Source organism: Schistocerca cancellata, chromosome 11 (genome assembly GCF_023864275.1).
Source record: "Schistocerca cancellata isolate TAMUIC-IGC-003103 chromosome 11, iqSchCanc2.1, whole genome shotgun sequence".
Taxonomy (NCBI): domain Eukaryota; kingdom Metazoa; phylum Arthropoda; class Insecta; order Orthoptera; family Acrididae; genus Schistocerca; species Schistocerca cancellata.
Genome location: NC_064636.1, coordinates 20,037,493 through 20,055,846, shown reverse-complemented (window position 1 = coordinate 20,055,846; position 18,354 = coordinate 20,037,493). Strand labels below are relative to the sequence as shown.

General features: G+C 40.5%; 1 protein-coding gene across 1 annotated transcript in view; it reads right to left on the bottom strand.

Annotated features, from left to right (window-relative positions):
• Positions 1-18,354, bottom strand: part of LOC126108840 (forkhead box protein D3-like) — a 78,321-nt gene that overhangs the window by 13,926 nt on the left and 46,041 nt on the right. The window contains exons 5-6 of the mRNA XM_049914203.1: positions 12,748-13,104; positions 7,481-7,650 (exon numbers count right to left, since the gene is read on the bottom strand). Of these exons, the coding sequence (XP_049770160.1) occupies positions 7,481-7,650; positions 12,748-13,104 (527 nt within the window). The remainder of the gene's footprint in view (positions 1-7,480; positions 7,651-12,747; positions 13,105-18,354) is intronic.

Sequence of the window (18,354 nt, the reverse complement as noted above, 5' to 3'; positions counted from 1 at the left end):
GTGGCCGGATGCCGGCACAGCCAGTGACCTCCTGCTGATGCCTGGTGAGGTACCTGGCACTCTGTAGCTTTTGGTGTGACCCTGCTGATCTGAGGGCATACATCAACGTCCCACGTGGCTGCTACGGACCGTGTGGGAATTGCTTTCTGTGACTCGTGCACTGTAGCTGTCACATGTGTTACGGCTGAACTCCATACCGTACCATATGAAAGTGCTGGCATGTTGACAGACACACAAACAAACACACAAAATTCAAGCTTTCGCAACCCACGGTTGCTTCAACAGGAAAGAGGGAAGGAGAGGGAATGACGAAAGGATATGGGTTTTAAGGGAGAGGGGAAGGAGTCATTCCAGTCCTGTGAGCGGAAAGACTTACCTTAGGGGGAAAACACACACACACACACACACACACACACACACACACACACACACACACACACACAGACATATGTAAAGGCAAAGAGTTTGGGCAGTTATGTCAGTCGAGGAGGGAGTACAGAGGCAAAGATGTTGTTGAATGACAGGTGAAGTATGAGCGGCAGCAACTTGAAATTAGCGGAGGTTGAGGTCTGGTGGGTAACAGGAAGAGAGGATATATTGAAGGGCAAGTTCCCATCTCCGGAGTTCTGATAGGTTGATGAAGCAACCGTGGGTAGCGAAAGCTTGAAATTTGTGTGTGTGTTTGTGATTTTTTTTTTGAGTCTATCAACATGGCAGCACTTTCATTTGGTAAGTTACATCATCTTTGTTTTTAGATACATTTTTCCTACAGTGAATATTTCCCTCTATTATATTGAACTCCATATCACATATATTTAAGAAATTGCTGGATTCGAGGATTTAATACACAACTGACATTTCAAATTTATAAAGTAATAATCAGCCCAGTTGTAGCCTACGGATGTGAAACATCAATGAGTGCTGACGAGCAGCAGCTGAGGATATTTGAACACGGCATTCTGCACAAGACGTACAGGGCAATTCAGGATTGGGGATTTACAAGGAACGCTGAGCTGGATTACCTCGTACGAGAAGCTGAAACTGTAAGAACAGTAAAAAGTAAGAGGACAGCCTAATGTGGACATGTCCTTAGGATGGATACTGGACTAACAACTAAAAAGGTTTCCGAATGGAGGCCCACTGGAAGGAGACAGAGAGGAAGGCCACAACAGTGGTGGACAGGTGACGCAGAAGAAGATACAAAATCTCTCGGAGTCAGAGGATAGCGGAGAACTGCGCCGGACGGGGCAGAATGGGAGAAACCTGTTGAAGAGCACGAGACCTGTGCTCGTAATGCCGTGAGAAGAAAAAAGTCTCATGTGTTGCACATATGTCGGTTGACAACTTTTGCTGATTTTTCATCAAAACTCAGGAGGAAATTTAGAAGCAGAACGCCAATCGCCATTGACCGACCTACACTGAAGAAAGCCCGGCATTAACACTGTGGTTATTAGCAACTAAAGAAATTTAAATCACTGATATTTTCGCATTTCAGAATTTCTCGTGTCTGCAGTGACATACGAGAAGCACTTCAGTGATTTTTTTAAACTGCATCTAAGGACAGTATTGTCAATAGAATATCATTAATGAATTCAGAAACATGTATGTTACATGTCACAGAGATTACTCGATTAAATGTGACGCACAGTTTGTCGAGGGTAGTTATTTTGATCCAAAGCAAAGATTTTTATTTATTATCAAAAATCTCTAAACATAATAGCCCTGTAACTACCGATACTGTGAGAGAAGTAACAAAGTTAATCACATCTTTCGAGTATTATTAATTTTAACCAGCATAATTGATACACAGAGGGGTCAGAAACATTGCGAGAATGAGATTTTCACTCTGCAGCGGAGTGTGCGCTGATATGAAACTTCCTGGCAGATTAAAACTGTGTGCCCGACCGAGACTCGAACCCGGGACCTTTGCCTTTGCGAGAAGTTTGTAAGGGTGCTGCAGGGTATGCTGTTCTGAGAAATAACTGTTAAGAGAAAAATGCAATACACTGTGCCGTTTCTCAGTTAATTGGCACTGAAGTTAGCCAATCAGGGAAATTCGAGTGGCCCACTACACGATACTGGTTGCAGTTGCTCTCATAGTGTAGATAACTGTGCACAAGACTGCTCGGCCTTTAGCTCGGGTTCGATCTGTACTACCGTCCCGCGTCCAATATTTGTGTTGCTCCCTTGTTCTGAACTCAGATTGGAATGTATACTGCAGAGACAGGCTGGAGTGAAGGGGGAGGTGTGTTTATAGCGATAAGAAGTGCAATAGTATCGAAGGAAACTGACACAGATCCGAAATGTGAAATAATTTGGGTGAAGGTCACGGTTAAAGCAGGCTCAGACATGGTAACTGGATGTCTCTATAGGCCCCCTGGCTCAGCAGCTGTTGTGGCTGAGCACCTGAAGGATAATTTGGAAAATATTTCGAGTAGATTTCCCCACCATGTTATAGTTCTGGGTGGAGATTTTAATTTGCCGGATATAGACTGGGAGACTCAAAAGGTTCATAACGGGTGGCAGGGACAAAGAACCCAGTGAAATTTTTTTAAGTGCTTTATCTGAAAACTACCCTGAGCAGTTAAACAGAGAACCGACTCGTGGCGATAACATATTAGACCTTCTGGTGACAAACAGACCCGAACTATTTGAAACAGTTAACGCAGAACAGGGAATCAGCGATCATAAAGCGGTTACGGTATCGATGATTTCAGCCGTAAATAGGAATATTAAAAAGGGTAGGAAGATTTTTCTGTTTAGAAAATGTGACAAAAAGCAGATTTCAGAGTACCTGTTGGCTCAACACAAAAGTTTTGTCTCAAGTACAGATAGTGTTGAGGATCAGTGGACAAAGTTCAAAACCGTCGTACATTATGCGTTAGATGAGTATGTGCCAAGCAAGATCATAAGAGATGGAAAAGAGCCACCGTGGTACAACAACCGAGTTAGAAAACTGCTGCGGAAGCAAAGGGAACTTCACAGCAAACATAAACATAGCCAAAGCCTTGCAGAAAAACAAAAATTACGAGAAGCGAAATGTAGTGTGAGGAGGGCTATGCGAGAGGCGTTCAATGAATTCGAAAGTAAAGTTCTATGTACTGACTTGGCAGAAAATCCTAAGAAATTTTGGTCAAAGCGGTAGGTGGATCAAAACAAAATGTCCAGACACTCTGTGACCAAAATGGTACTGAAACAGAGGATGACAGACTAAAGGCCGAAATACTAAATGTCTTTTTCCAAAGTTGTTTCACAGAGGAAGATTGCACTGCAGTTCCTTCTCTAGATTGTTGCACAGATGACAAAATGGTAGATATCGAAATAGATGACAGGGGGATAGAGAAACAATTAAAATCGCTCAAAAGAGGAAAGGCCTCTGGACCTGATGGGATACCAGTTCAATTTTACACAGAGTACGCGAAGGAACTTGCCCCCCTTCTTGCAGCGGTGTACCGTAGGTCTCTAGAACAGCGTAGTGATCCAAAGGATTGGAAAAGGGCACAGGTCATCCCCATTTTCAAGAAGGGACATCGAACAGATGTGCAGAACTATAGATCTATATCTCTAACGTCGATCAGTTGTCGAATTTTGGAACACATATTATGTTCGAGTATAATGACTTTTCTGGAGACTAGAGGTCTACTCTGTAGGAATCAGCATGGGTTTCGAAAAAGACGGTCCTGTGAAACCCAGCACGCGCTATTCGTCCACAAGACTCAGAGGGCCATAGACACGGGTTCCCAGCTAGATGCCGAGTTTCTCGACTTTCGCAAGGCGTTCGATACAGTTGTGTGATTGGATTGAAGAGTTCCTGGATAACAGAACGCAGCATGTCATTCTCAATGGAGACAAGTCTTCCGAAGTAAGAGTGATTTCAGGTGTGCCGCAGGGGAGTGTCGTAGGACCGTTGCTATTCACAATATACATAATTGACCTTGTGGATGACATTGGAAGTTCACTGAGGCTTTTTGCAGATGATGCTGTGGTATATCGAGAGGTTGTAACGATGGAAAATTGTACTGAAATGCAGGAGGATCTGCAGCGAATTGACGCATGGTGCAGGGAATGGCAATTGAATCTCAATGCAGACAAGTGTAATGTGCTGCGAATACATAGAAAGAAAGATCCCTTATCATTTAGCTACATTATAGCAGGTCAGCAACTGGAAGCAGTCAATTCCATAAATTATCTGCGATCTGGGAGTACGCATTAGGAGTGATTTAAAACGGAATGATCATATAAAGTTGATCGTTGGTAAAGCAGATGCCAGACTGAGATTCATTGGAAGAATCCTACGTATTTGCAATCCGAAAACAAAGGAAGTAGGTTACAGTAAGCGTGTTCGCCCACTGCTCGAATACTGCTCAGCAGTGTGGGATCCAAACCAGATAGGGTCGATAGAAGAGATAGAGAAGATCCAATGGAGAGCAGCACGCTTCGTTACAGGATCATTTAGTAATCGCGAAAGTGTTACGGAGATGACAGATAAACTCCAGTGGAAGACTCTGCAGGAGAGACGCTCAGTAGCTCGGTACGGGCTTTTGTCGAAGTTTCGAGAACATACCTTCACCAAGGAGTCAAGCAGTATATTGCTCCCTGCTAAGTATATCTCGCAAAGAGACCGTGAGGATAAAATCAGAGAGATTAGAGCCCACACAGAAGGATACCGACAATCCTTCTTTCCATGAACAATACGAGACTGGAATAGAAGGGAAAAAAGATAGAGGGCCTCAAGGTACCCTCCGCCACACACCGTCAGGTGGCTTGCAGAGTATGGATGTAGATGTAGATGTAGAGTTTTAGACAACACATTTGACAACACTACCTCTGGTGGGCTGTTCGAATTTGTGTTGCCTAAATTGAATGGTAATTAATTCGGAAATGGTGCTGCGTATTGAATTTTTTTCTGATCTGTTATTTCTCAGAATAACTTACCCTGCAACACCTTTAAACACTTATCTGGCTGTTGCTGAGCACCCTGAGTATCTCTTCCAGAACTGAATTTATTTTTTATAGAGTAAGGAAAGTTTTTCTTTATGCTGTAATGCTCTTAGATGATTTTTAATGACTTTAGCTGCAAGATTTATACAAAAATTATACCAGTTTTCAAAATATACCTTCTTTCTATGGACTAAAACAACTAATTTTGAAATACTCACTGTCGTAATAAATAAACTGACCAGTCTATAATTAAAATGGAAAATAACAATGATAATATTGATTTATACAGTAGAATATAACTAACCGACCTCTTCCACGTATCCTGTGAGTCACGAACTGCTGCGCGCTGTATCGACTTGTTGATATTTTTATAGAGAAGCCCAACAGTTGGCAGCACTCATATATGATAAAAAGATAGAACATTCACAAATATGTACATAAGAATTCCACTGGGGAAAAATATTTCTGTTGCAGCTACGAGATAGGAAAAGTAATATGCTATAAATTATAACTCGGCTACAACTGGAAATGTGGGAACATGTAAACTTGAATTCCAACAATTGATTTCAACAACTGATAAAAAGTAACATAGCTGCCAAGCTACATACTGACATGTGAAGCTACACAGAGCTTGCTGGGCTACACACCTATAGTGTGATGGCAAAGAAGTGCCTTCATTTGCTGCTGGAAAAACTCTCAATTTTGTACTTACTGAAACATGTTGTCCATATAACACCATAAACATTGGCCTTCACAATAAATATGAGAAAATTCCATTTTACAAGTGAATGTGACATTGGTCCTTCACAGTTTCCAGCAAACAGGAGAAACCAATGTTCCTGAAGACTAAAGCTGGCACATCAAATGAGTAGTATGTGTATGCCCGTATATATCGGGTGATCAAAAAGTCAGTATAAATTTGAAAACTGAATAAATCACAGAATAAAGTAGATACTGAGGTACAAATTGACACACACGCTTTGAATGACATGGGGTTTTATTAGAACCAAAAAAATACAAAAGTGCAAAAAATGTCCAGAACAGCAATAATTAGCATAACAGAGTAAGACAAAGCAAAGATGATGTTCTTTATAGGAAATGCTCAATATGTCCACCATCGTTCCTCAACAATAGCTGTAGTCGAGGAATAATGTTGTGAACAGCACTGTAAAGCATGTCCGGAGTCACGGTGAGGCATTGGCGTCGGATGTTGTCTTTCAGCATCCCTACAGATGTCGGTCGATCATGATACACTTGCGACTTCAGGTAACCCCAAAGCCAATAATCGCATGGACTGAGGTCTGGGAGGCCAAGCATGACGAAAGTGGCAGCTGAGCACATGGTCATCATCGAATGACGCGCGCAAGAGATCTTTCAGGCATCTGATAATACAGCTTCAATAAAAGCGCCTTTTCAGGTAAACGTCAACATGCTGCAACACCTGGTGCATCTTTTTTTTTTATTCTAATAAAATCCCATGTCATTCCAAGCATGTGTGTCAATTATTACCTCTTTATCTACATTATTCCGTGGTTTATTAAGTTTTCAAATTTATACTGACTTTTTGATCACCCAGTATTACTACATGGACCACAGATGACATTCCAATGTAGTGTTACATTTAGACAAATGTCACTGCCCACTTCCCATTTATGAGAAGGAAATATGATCATGATGAAATAGTAATGTAGTATTACACAGGGAATAAGTCACCAACTGCATACTGTACGCAATTGTTTTGTTTTACTTTTGTGCACAGTAGAACAGAGAGGTGTGTGATTTGAGTAATTGGCAAGTGCGACGGCAAGTAAACACCTTCACCTGCTGTGGGCGGAGCCTCTTATGTTTTGATGTTGCGGCTCGGTGTGTCTTAATTGTCAAGGAACAGACAGCCGCTCCAAGAATGTAAACAGCAATGAACAAAGGAAGCTGTAAAATGAAATGTTAATTACTTCTCGTTGAGCCTCCATGGCGGATTTTGTATTTAATTTATATTGTATCCGTTACGAAGTAATAGTGATCTGTATACCCACTGAAACAAGTACAAGACATACAATGATGAAATGTTGATGTCATTTGATAATTACCGTAGATATCGTTTCTCCTTCCGTCAGTGATGGGGGCAAAGGAGAGGCACTGAAGTCTTTCTAGGGCTACACGTGGTTCCACAGAGATACTGCTTTGCAGGAATTCCACATAAACAAGATAATTAACAGTGACCGAGTTACACTGAAGGTAAATTAATGTACAATAAGCCGGGTGATGTATCAAATGTGAGTTCTGCCTCGGCTCCAAACATGTAAGAAGAGGGTCAATAAGCAATTCACCAGCCATCAGCTAGAGTACGTAAGCGTGTATCAGCGGGCCACCGGCGGCCATTCCACTCGACAATGGCCAATGTGCACTCGTTTGAAAGCTTGTGGTGTTTCAACCATTTGATGATGCAGCTAGAAGCCCAAGAAATTTTTTATTTTTATCAGTGACGAGTTCCAGGAGACAGAACGAGGCGACGTCACACCCGGCCGCCCCCACCACTCACCGAGCATCCAGTAGTTGCCCTTCTCCTTTCTACCCTTCTGCAGCACTTTGACGAAGCACTTGTGAAGTGACAGGTTGTGGCGGATCGAGTTCTGCCACGCCTTCTTGCTGTGTTCGAAGTAAGGGAAACGTCTCGTGATGTAGGCGTAGATCTCGGACAGCTTCGCCTTCCTGTCAGACAGACAACACCGCACGGCTCAGAGAGCATCACCTGAAAGAGACACCGAGTCGGAACTACTGGCGAAGGGCGATTCTTGCCACATTCGATATGGGTGTCTGACATGTCACTTTTAAATCGTATTTCAAAATACAAGGGAAAGACAGACTACATGTGGATTCTTGCAGAGAAGATAACAGTAGCAACCCATTCCTTACAATGTTATTTATTTATATAAATAAGACTGTTACCAGTTTTGAACTGACAGGTTCCTCATTAGACAGCTTGTTCACATTAAAAATACATTTTTTATTACTTTGTATTAGCATTCACTTTTTATTCCCCCATGTAATGAAATTTGCTCTGGCTTGTCCACTGTACACTGTTGTAAAATTTATTTATGTGCATCTGCTCCTTATCACTGCACTAATACTTTATAACAAACTGGCTGCGTTATTCATTTATCTTAATCTTAATCAGTTCTCTTTTAATATCAACAGTAAGCAATAGAATGTTTGTAGGTTGTAAATTTCTATTCTCACATCAATGTATATATCAAAATATGTCTGAAAGAGAAAGTATTTGGTATTATTATGGTTGTGATATTGCCATCTTTGTATACATACTTCTATGTAGCCAAACCTATTGGTGTGTGAGTGGTGCTTTAGATTATGTGTGTACATATATATAAAGAAAGTGCTTCATGCAGTGTTTGTTGGTGCACAATCAGAGGCAGTCAGCACTGGAACATAATGGCACAGAATTTTTGACAGCACCACCACCCAAATTTCATCATCTGGGGGAACAAAAGTGAAAGATAATACAAAGTAATGAAAAAATGTATGTTAACAGAACAAGCCGTCCGATTATGAACCTATTGCTTCGAAACCTGTAATGATGCTAATTATATAGATAAATAGCACTATAAAAAGTGGTTGATTGGGATTATCTTCTCTGTAAGAGTAATCCTGTATTTCGTACACAGCCACAAAGTCAGAATATCAGTTTTTGACAAAATAGTAAAAAAAATATATTGCTACTCACCTTAAAGGTGACACAATGAGTTGCAGACAGACATAACAAAAAGACAGTTACACATTAGCTTTTGGCCAAAATCTTCTTCAGGAGAAGAACCCCACATACATCCATTCACACAAGCAAGCACACCACATGCTCACATGACCACCATCTCTGGCATCTCTGGCCAAAATGCAGCTCTCACATGGAAAGAAAGCAGCAATCTGGAGGGGTGGAGAAGGGGGAGGGACAGTAGTGTACAGGTGGGGGAGAAAGGAGTGCTGTCTGGTGGAGTGTGCAGGGACTAGAATGCCAACAGGGAGTTGTGAGGCATAGAGGTGGGGAAAAAAAGGAGCGAAAAAGTGAGGAGTGGGAAACATGGGTGAGAGATGAGAATGGGGAGGAGGTGATAGGACAGAGAGGGTGGAAATTGTTGGATGGAGGGTGTGGGGACACCATGATACCATAGGTTGGGGCTGGAAGCGGAGACTGAATTGTAAGAACAACTCTCAAACCCGCAGTTCAGAAAAGCTGGTGGTGGAGAGAAGGATCCAGATGTTTCAGATAGTGAAGCAGCCATTTGTGTTCAGCTTCATGTTGCGCCACAGGGAAGTCTACCTCGCTCTCGGCTACAGTTCAGTGGAGGCTGTTCATCCTGGTAGACAGCTAGTTGGTAGTCGTACCAACACAAAGAGATGTGCATTGTACTTTTTGACCTGCATTCATACACTGGGGGTTTGGCAATCAACATTTTCAGTTCTGTTGGAAGCCTATTGAAAATGGTTACTGCTGAATAGTGCTCAACTTTTCATACATAACTTAATGGATTGTCATCAAAATGCACATTTTTCCATCCAGTGTTCAACGAGTCGATATTCGAAAAAAATCCCGTGATGGGAGTATATACAGAATGTACAGAGGTGGCAGTGTTAGGATTCTTAGACACCTCGACAAAGGTCTACACAAAGTTCGTGAATTGCCACTGCTAATTTGTGTGACTGCCCTTCTCTGGTTGGGAATATTCTTGGTGAATGCACAGTGGTGCCCCAAAATATAGCAAAATACGAGACAATAGTGTGAGGCAAAGTAAAGAAGCCTTAGCATTTGAGTGTCAGGGAAGTGGAGATTATTTTTATTGTAAATATAGCAGCATTCGGTTTCTGCAAAAGATCTTGAATGCTGTACTTCCAAAAAAGCCATCCATTTACCCTGAGGTATAAAAATTTAAAATGGTTGATTTCCTCAACTGTTTGATCATCTTAGGACACAAAAATTTTAGTTCTGCAAGAGTTCTCTGTCACAAACTGTACGCTGTGTGTTTCGTTATTTTGATACACGTATCTTTTGTCTACCCCAAAGTAAATAGTTGGGCGGAGACAGATCTGGTGAGCATGGGAGCCAGAGATATTTCCTAATTAGTCTGTCTCCCAGGACTTCATAGGAATTGAATATAGTCATAGCAACTGGTGTGCCATACGAGCATTGTCTTTTTGAAATACGAATGACTGATCTTGTTTTCATTCAGCAGTACAATAAATGGATAAATTACCTGGGAACAGCAGTCAATGGAAGGGACACTAGTATCAAAAATGATTGGCCCTATAATTCATGCTCACATTGTAGTAATCCACACTCTGATTTTCTCAATGTAGAGTGGCATTTCCCTTAAGGCATATGGATTTTATTGTGACCAAATTCTTGCATTTATGGGATTAACGTAGTCAGATAGGTAAAACCGTGCCTTATCAGTGAAAAAGGTTCAATCTGAAACACTAACTCCATACAGTTTAACAAATCGCCGAAACCACTCACAATATGCTATTTTCTTTGCATGGTCCGAGCAATGTAAATGTTGCGCAGCAGTAATTTTACACGGATAAATCCCCACTTCTTCGGTTGCAGCCTTATGTGCTGTTGTACAAGAGACTTTAGCCTCTTGTAATCATCACCTCACTGATTCTGTTGGACTCCATGAGGTGATATCCAAAATGCCGTCAAGGTCCCATTCTGTTAAAATTTTGGGCCCACCAGTTCGTGGTGCATCACGAACTGAACTTGTTGTCGGGAATTTTTGAATGAAACCACATACAGTGTTACGATGCGGTCACCTCAAAGCAGGAAAATGCAAACTAAATTGCTGCCTCACAGGCTCCAAAAATTTCCTCCTGTACGGGAAACATCTTCCACTGAAAACACTCTCTCTGCACAGTAAACGTTCTCACTCAACTTACGCAAGACCTAGTGTAACAACAATGACTCTGTACTATTGTACATATTAGTAATCCTTTTCATCTTATTTTACGATAAACTTGGGTAATTGATGTTCTGATTCCAGTTCTTTTTGTTTCATCCCATTATGCTAAGAAAACTATAAATAAGTTTCAATTTGAATATTAATGTTTATATCAAATGTCAAGTAATATTGTAATAGAACTGAAATGTAACGAATGTTGAAACTGTTGTAAGATGTTTAAATTGTAACTGTGTGTCTGGTCCATATGTAGGCAATGTGTTAGGATATGTAGAACGCAAAACCTCGGGTGAATACCCGGTCTGTCAGGGAGTGGTAAAAGATGGATGGCAGGCGAGCGCGGGAAAATGCGCGCAGGCACTGCATGACACAATGGACACAGTTGTTGTTGGAGTTTGGCACTGGTTTGAGCAACACCTTCTGGAGCGAGGAGGCTCTCCTGGAAGACATAACTTCACTGAGCCTCGGGTATGCCGTTCCAATGCCCACACAGCATGGCAAAATTCCATAGGCACTAAATGGAAAAGTATTGTGACGCTAAGAAGAATTAAAGTGCCGACACATCAAGAGCCATAGCTGTAATTGTAAGTGTGCTCTGTGCCTCACCATCTCACCGCCCGCCAACCGCCGCATCGATACTAGCAAGTTGAAACTTTTAGTACTGTATTCGTATGGGTCAGAGAGTGAACTGTGTTTGTTTGGTGCAATAATAACCTAAATTTTGCCAGAACTTTTCCATCATTTAATTATCCCCACAACTAACCTAGACAGGGACCTTCCCAAACGTTGTGCAATCCGAGTGTCCCGAAATGAAACTTTAAAATTGTGTTAATAATAATTATTTGCAGAACTAGGTATATTAGAACAGTGTTTAAAGAAATGTTTTGTTAATGAACCAGTAAATGAATAGCGAAGGTCTAACGAAGTCGAAAGATAACTTTAGAATTGATATAGTAATGAAGTTAAATGTTTCAAGACATATTTGAAGGCATTTAAATGAGCAGTAAATAAGATGAAAACTTATATACTGGAAATCTTGAATGAATAATAAATTCAGTAATCATTTTTCTTTTTAAATACAGGGTAACGTATGCCCGATTTTAATCAGATTAATAGACAGTATAAAGTTTTGTAGTAAACACTATAGTGTAGTGTTATGTATTCATGATTTTTCATATCAGTACAGAATGTGAAACTATCAGTTTAATAGATTTTCTGGTTCTAAAATTCTACTATATTATTCAGTGTTACAACTTGTTGTTTTCCATGACTATATAAAAAATTGTACAGGGAAGAAACTCAGTTAATGCCTAATTAGGCTGGCGACTATATTATTGTCACATTGATAACATCTTCTGGTTTGCTCTTGTTCCGTCCTGACGTGTGATTGCATTTCGAACTTACTTGACGTATCATTGTTATGACAGAGTGGATGTAAGTCTGATTTGCCACCATTCAGGTACACGCGGTCGATATCTATACGAAAATCCTTTCTCATAAGGTGAATCCCACTCAGTTACCACAGCAACAGGCTTTAATGCGTACTGTGTCACGGAGGTTACACTAGACAGTAACAAAACTAACAGCTGCAATGCACATGCAACACGACTGCCCCCACCCCACCACTGCAGGGCCACAGAACTTGCAGTAAAGACTCGAATGTGCAGACAAACACTCGAATGTGCTGTCAACCTGTAAGGGGAGACCCGTGATCCTCCCTGCTGTGTGGAGGCTTTGCTGATATACAGTACCGTGGGTAGTGCTGAACTATGATAGTACATATCTAGGAAGATGTAGTGTATTTTAGTGAAGACATTTAGCACTTTGTTGCAGTCCTACCAACCTGTGAGGTGACTGTGCTATGGCCATAGCAATGAGTGCCTTGTAGGAGAACGGCGGCCTCTTCTCGGCAGTGCTGGCCGAGTCAGTGTTTCCCGTGTGCTGTTCCTCTCCCACTCCGCTGGCAGCATCGCTCGCTGTGGAGCCACCACCGTTTACACCGGTGCTGCTGCCGTCGCCGTTCACGGTGCCCTCGGATCCGGAGATCAAAGTGGCGGCTGTGCCCGTCGACACCGTCTCGTCCGGTGCCGGGGCGTCGGCCTCGCAGTGGCCGTTGTCAGTGTGGACCGAGTTGGCGGCATCCTTGCCAGTGCTGTCAACATTGGAGACTGACAGACTGGGTGTGGTCAGGGGGGCAGAGCTGTTTCAGAATAACAGAGACAGTGTTCAGTGGAATTGTAATGTTCAGTAGATGCTGCCATGGAATATCTCAGACCAGTCGCTACAAATAACTACAATAATTTATAATAATCATAACTACAATAATAATGATCACCACAACACCAGTGGAAGTAATGTCCATCATAAAATCATTAAAACAAACAATTGTAGTGGTTATGACAACAAATCAACAACTTTGATTAAACTGTGCAGTTCTGAGTTTAGTGACATTTTAAGTTATTTGTGTGACCTATTTTTTATTAGTGGAACATTCCCTGAATGGCTGAAATATGCTGAAGTTATGCCTTTGTACAAGAAAGGAGATAAAGAAATACCATCATCAAACTTCTGCCCAGTTTCATTTTTGTCCACACTCTCCAGAATTTTAGAAAAGAAAATAAACATTCATTTTCTTAACCATTTTATCACAAATAAAGTAATACCCAAGGTATATTTTGTGATCTGTCAAATCACAATATCCTTTCAAGCAATTTAGAATATTATGGTGTAACGGGAAAAGGCGCAAAATTGTTCAAATCCTGTATCTCTGACAGTCAACAAAGGGTATCCATAGGAAAGAAACATGTATTCAACTGTCAGGCATCATGCAATTTGGAACAAATTTCATGTGGTGGCCCCTAAGGTCCCATCTCAGGGTCCTTACATTTTCTTGCGTGTATCAATCACCTTTCACCAGTAATGTTACCAGATGCCGAGATTGTTTTGTCTGCAGATGATACAAACATTGCAAGAATAGGTTAAGAAAGACAGAACAATGAAAACTTGCTTGCCGTGGAGGAATTCCTGGCCAAAAACAACACGGCAATAGCCCCCACCTTTCCTCGTCACTATACCTAGGCTTGTGTGACTTCGACCTGTTCCCAAGAATGAAAACAGTGTTGAAAGGGCGATGATTCGACTCGATTGTAGACATCTGACTGGAATCACAGTGGATTCTGAACACCCATCCACCCTGCGGCTTTCCAGAAATGTTCCAAAAATGGGGATAACTCTGGGATCACTGCACACGTGCCTGAGGTGATTACTTCAAAGGTGACAGAGGATATTAGGATGTAAGTACAGTTTTCTGATTTTTACAATGAAATTCTCAGATATTACGGGTAGCACCACATATGTAACAGGTAGAACAGCAACCAGAGTGCGTCGAAGGTCTTTGAGCTTAGTTGTTAAACGGCCTGGTCGGGTATACAGCATGATCAGAAACTGTCTGAACAGCTTGTAAAAATGTTGCAGTGTGGGTTGTGCTAAAAAATAATTGTTAACAAAAAAGAAATCAATCCTTTGGGCTCTTTCTGAGTCATTTAGCACTGAAGCTACTCAACCAGATTGACGCAAGTGCCAATTCAATGCAGCCTACCAGAGACAGTATTGCCAAAGTTGTTCTTCATTGAGTTTCCACAAACCAAATAACTCTAGCTTTTGCTCTTTTTCCTTAACCATTTCACATGTGAAATTTTTCTGAGAGGGGAAGGAAAAATTTTCTTTATGCTATAATGCTCTTAGCCAACATTTTAATGATTTATACAAATATTTCAATAATTATGCAAAATAACAATAATAATAATGGTTAACAATAATAATAATAATGGTTACTAGTTACCTACCGGGTGCCTCCCCTGGAGGCAGGTGGATAGGGACATGCTCACCAGATATGGTGGGTACCGGGAAAATAAAACACCCGGGGTGGACCAAAACTAGTACAAAAGGGCACGTCAGCTCCACATGTCAGAGGTGGTGCCCAACAGAGTCAGATCGTGTCAACTGGGGCACGTGCCAGACAAAATTATAAATTACAAGTAAAATCATGGTTCGTGTACATAATAACAAAATTACCCCAGGTGGTAAGATCCACCCACCTAGTGAAAAGGTGGCAACCAGTTGTTTGGATTCTGGGGAGACTGGGCCTACACGATTTGTGAGTGACTCGGAGCACTCTGGAAAACTTCCCAGAAACCAAAACGAGAACAAAAATTACATTGGAACAATAAACATACAGACACTGATACAACCAGGAAAGTTACATACAGTAACAGATGAATTAGAGACTGAAAATCCATATCCTAGCAGTACGAGAGACGAGGTTCCCGGATGATCAAATCACTGATTACAATAGCTTCAGAATCTTCAAATGCGGAACTGACAGGAAAATTGGCAGAGGGGCAAACGTGCTCAGTACGACCTTTATTGTTGAAAAATCTGCTGTTAAATCTATAAAGTCTATAAGAACCATTAACAGCAGACTAATGTTTCCTAGGTTTAAAAATAAGAATAAAAACTACACTCTAATTAATGTTCATGCATCTTGCAACATGGAAAATAGGAAGAACCGAGAAAACGTAGATAAATTCTGGGAACAATTAGAACTTGAAATCTCTAAAATACCAAGAAATGGCATAGAAATACTTCTTGGAAATGTCAATGCACAGATTGGCAAAAATAAATAAATAAATAAAATAAAATAAAAATTATAAAGACAGTTGGCCTACACCCAGCGCATGAAACTAATCCAACTCTGCCAACAGTTCAACATGAAAATCAGCTCAACTTCCTTCAAACAAGAAACCTAGTAAACAGAAAACATGGAGATCCCCTATAGGCCAACTTGGAGAATTTCAGATAGACCATGTAGCCATTTCTTATGACTTCCAAAAAGAGATCAGAGATATCCAAGTTAAGAAATACACAAATATCGACTCTGATCACCACCTCGTGAGGGTTCGAGTACAGTTCACCCCAAGACAAAAAGCACCACGAACACCATCAGTAATTCCAAAATTTGATCTACAAAAACCAACAGAATCAGAAACAATATAAAAATGGGAAAATTCTCCTGCAAACAATTGGGAAAAATTCAAGACAAAAATCACAGAAATAGGCAAGGAACAAATACTGTCACAGAAGAAACCCAAACATCCATAGTGGAATATAGAATGTGAAAAGGCATTTGAACTACGCAAAAAAGCCTTTGCAAAATAGACCTCGAATAAGAATTAGGATAGTTACCAAAACTTTCTAGAAACACAAAAAGTTTCGAATAAAATTATCAGACAAGAAAAGAGAAAATATGTAATCCAGAAACTGGAGTCAATAGAAATAGATTTTGAAAATTATAATACACATGGATTCTACAAGACCTTTGCAAACAAAATTAAAGGGCAGAACCCTCAAAATGTTTGCTTCCACAAACCAGATGGGAATTTAGCACTAAGTGATGAAGAAAATTGTGAAGTACTAGGCCAAATATTTTGAAAAACTACTAAATTGTCCCGAACCAACAGAAACCCTGCCAATATCCAACACCAAAGCCCCACCACAAAAAGATTCTTCACTGCTAACGGAAGAAGAAATTAACAAACACAAAAAGAAACTAAAAAATAACAAAGCCTATGGGGAGGATAGAATTGCAGCTGAATTTCTCAAAAGTCTAGGGCCTAAATCAAAAAAGGAGCTAGTAAGAATTATGCAAAATATATGAATCACCGAAGAAATCCCAGAAGATTGGATTTGTGCCTTAATACACCTATTACATATAAAAGAGGACAAACATGATGCGAATAATTACAGAGAAATTTCTCTACTCCCTGTTACACATAAGATATTATGAGCTTGTATACTTGAAGGAGCACAGTAAGTGCTAAAACCCAAAATCTCTCGTTTCAGGCCAAATAGACCATGCCCAGAGCAAATTTTAAACCTAAAATTAATCACGAGAATAAGGAAGATGCGAGGCACGCCTACAGTATATGTCTTTGTCGACTTAAAAAAGGCCTATCACTCAATCCACAGACCCACACTATTTAGGTTTCTTGAAGAAAAAGGATTGGATTGGAATATCATTCAGCAGACATTAACAAATACAACATACAAAGTGAAATTTATGGGAAAACTTTCAAAACCATTCGAGACAAAAGCTGGGGTAAGACAAGGTGATTGGTTATCGCCTTTGTTGTTCAATGTACAGGGTGATTCAAAAAGAATACCACAAATTTAAAAATGTGTATTTAATGAAAGAAACATAATATAACCTTCTGTTATACATCATTACAAAGAGTATTTAAAAAGGTTTTTTTTCACTCAAAAACAAGTTCAGAGATGTTCAATATGGCCCCCTCCAGACACTCGAGCAATATCAACCTGATACTCCAACTCGTTCCACACTCTCTGTAGCATATCAGGCGTAACAGTTTGGATAGCTGCTGTTATTTCTCGTTTCAAATCATCAATGATGGCTGGGAGAGGTGGCCGAAACACCATATCCTTAACATACCCCCATAAGAAAAAATCGCAGGGGGTAAGATCAGGGCTTCTTGGAGGCCAGTGATGAAGTGCTCTGTCACGGGCTGCCTGGCAGCTGATCCATCGCCTCGGGTAGTTGACTGTTTATACCAACGTTTAATACACCATCTATCAGGAGGTTTAACACCATACATCGTTCGAAATGCACGCTGAACAACTGTCGTCGATTCACTTCTGCCGTACTCAATAACACAAAAAGCTTTCTGTTGAGCGGTCGCCATCTTAGCATCAACTGACGCTGACGCCTAGTCAACAGCGCCTCAAGCGAACAAATGTGCAACTAAATGAAACTTTATAGCTCCCTTAATTCGCCGACAGATAGTGCTTAGCTCTGCCTTTTGTCATTGCAGAGTTTTAAATTCCTAAAGTTGTGGTATTCTTTTTGAATCACCCTGTAGTTCTAGATAGAGTGATGGAAGAATGTGGAAGAATGGGAAAAGAAATTTGAAGAAGAAAATCGCTGGAAATCAATTTCACAAAAAAAAAAAAAAAAAAACTACGAATCTCCTACTTAGCCTTTGCAAACGATCTCACAATTATGGCAGATTCTTGTGAGATTGCTATAAAACAGATAGAAACCCTAAACAATTGCGCAGAGAAAGTCAGCCTACAGACATCATTCAAAAAGACAGTGTTTACAACAACAAATTTAGAAATTTTCAAATTACAAACCAATATGGAGAAATTAGCAGAGTATCACACTTTAAATATCTAAGAGAAATTACCTCTCAGAAATATGCACAACAAGAAAGAATACAAAAAGCTAATAAAGATTTAGGATTAGTGCAAAACCTCTACAATAAAAAATGCTTATTTTTAATAGCCAAAATTCGACATTACAAAACAGTGATTAAACCATCGATGCTATACGCCCGTGAAACCTTGGCACTAAACAGGTAAACTGATATACAAA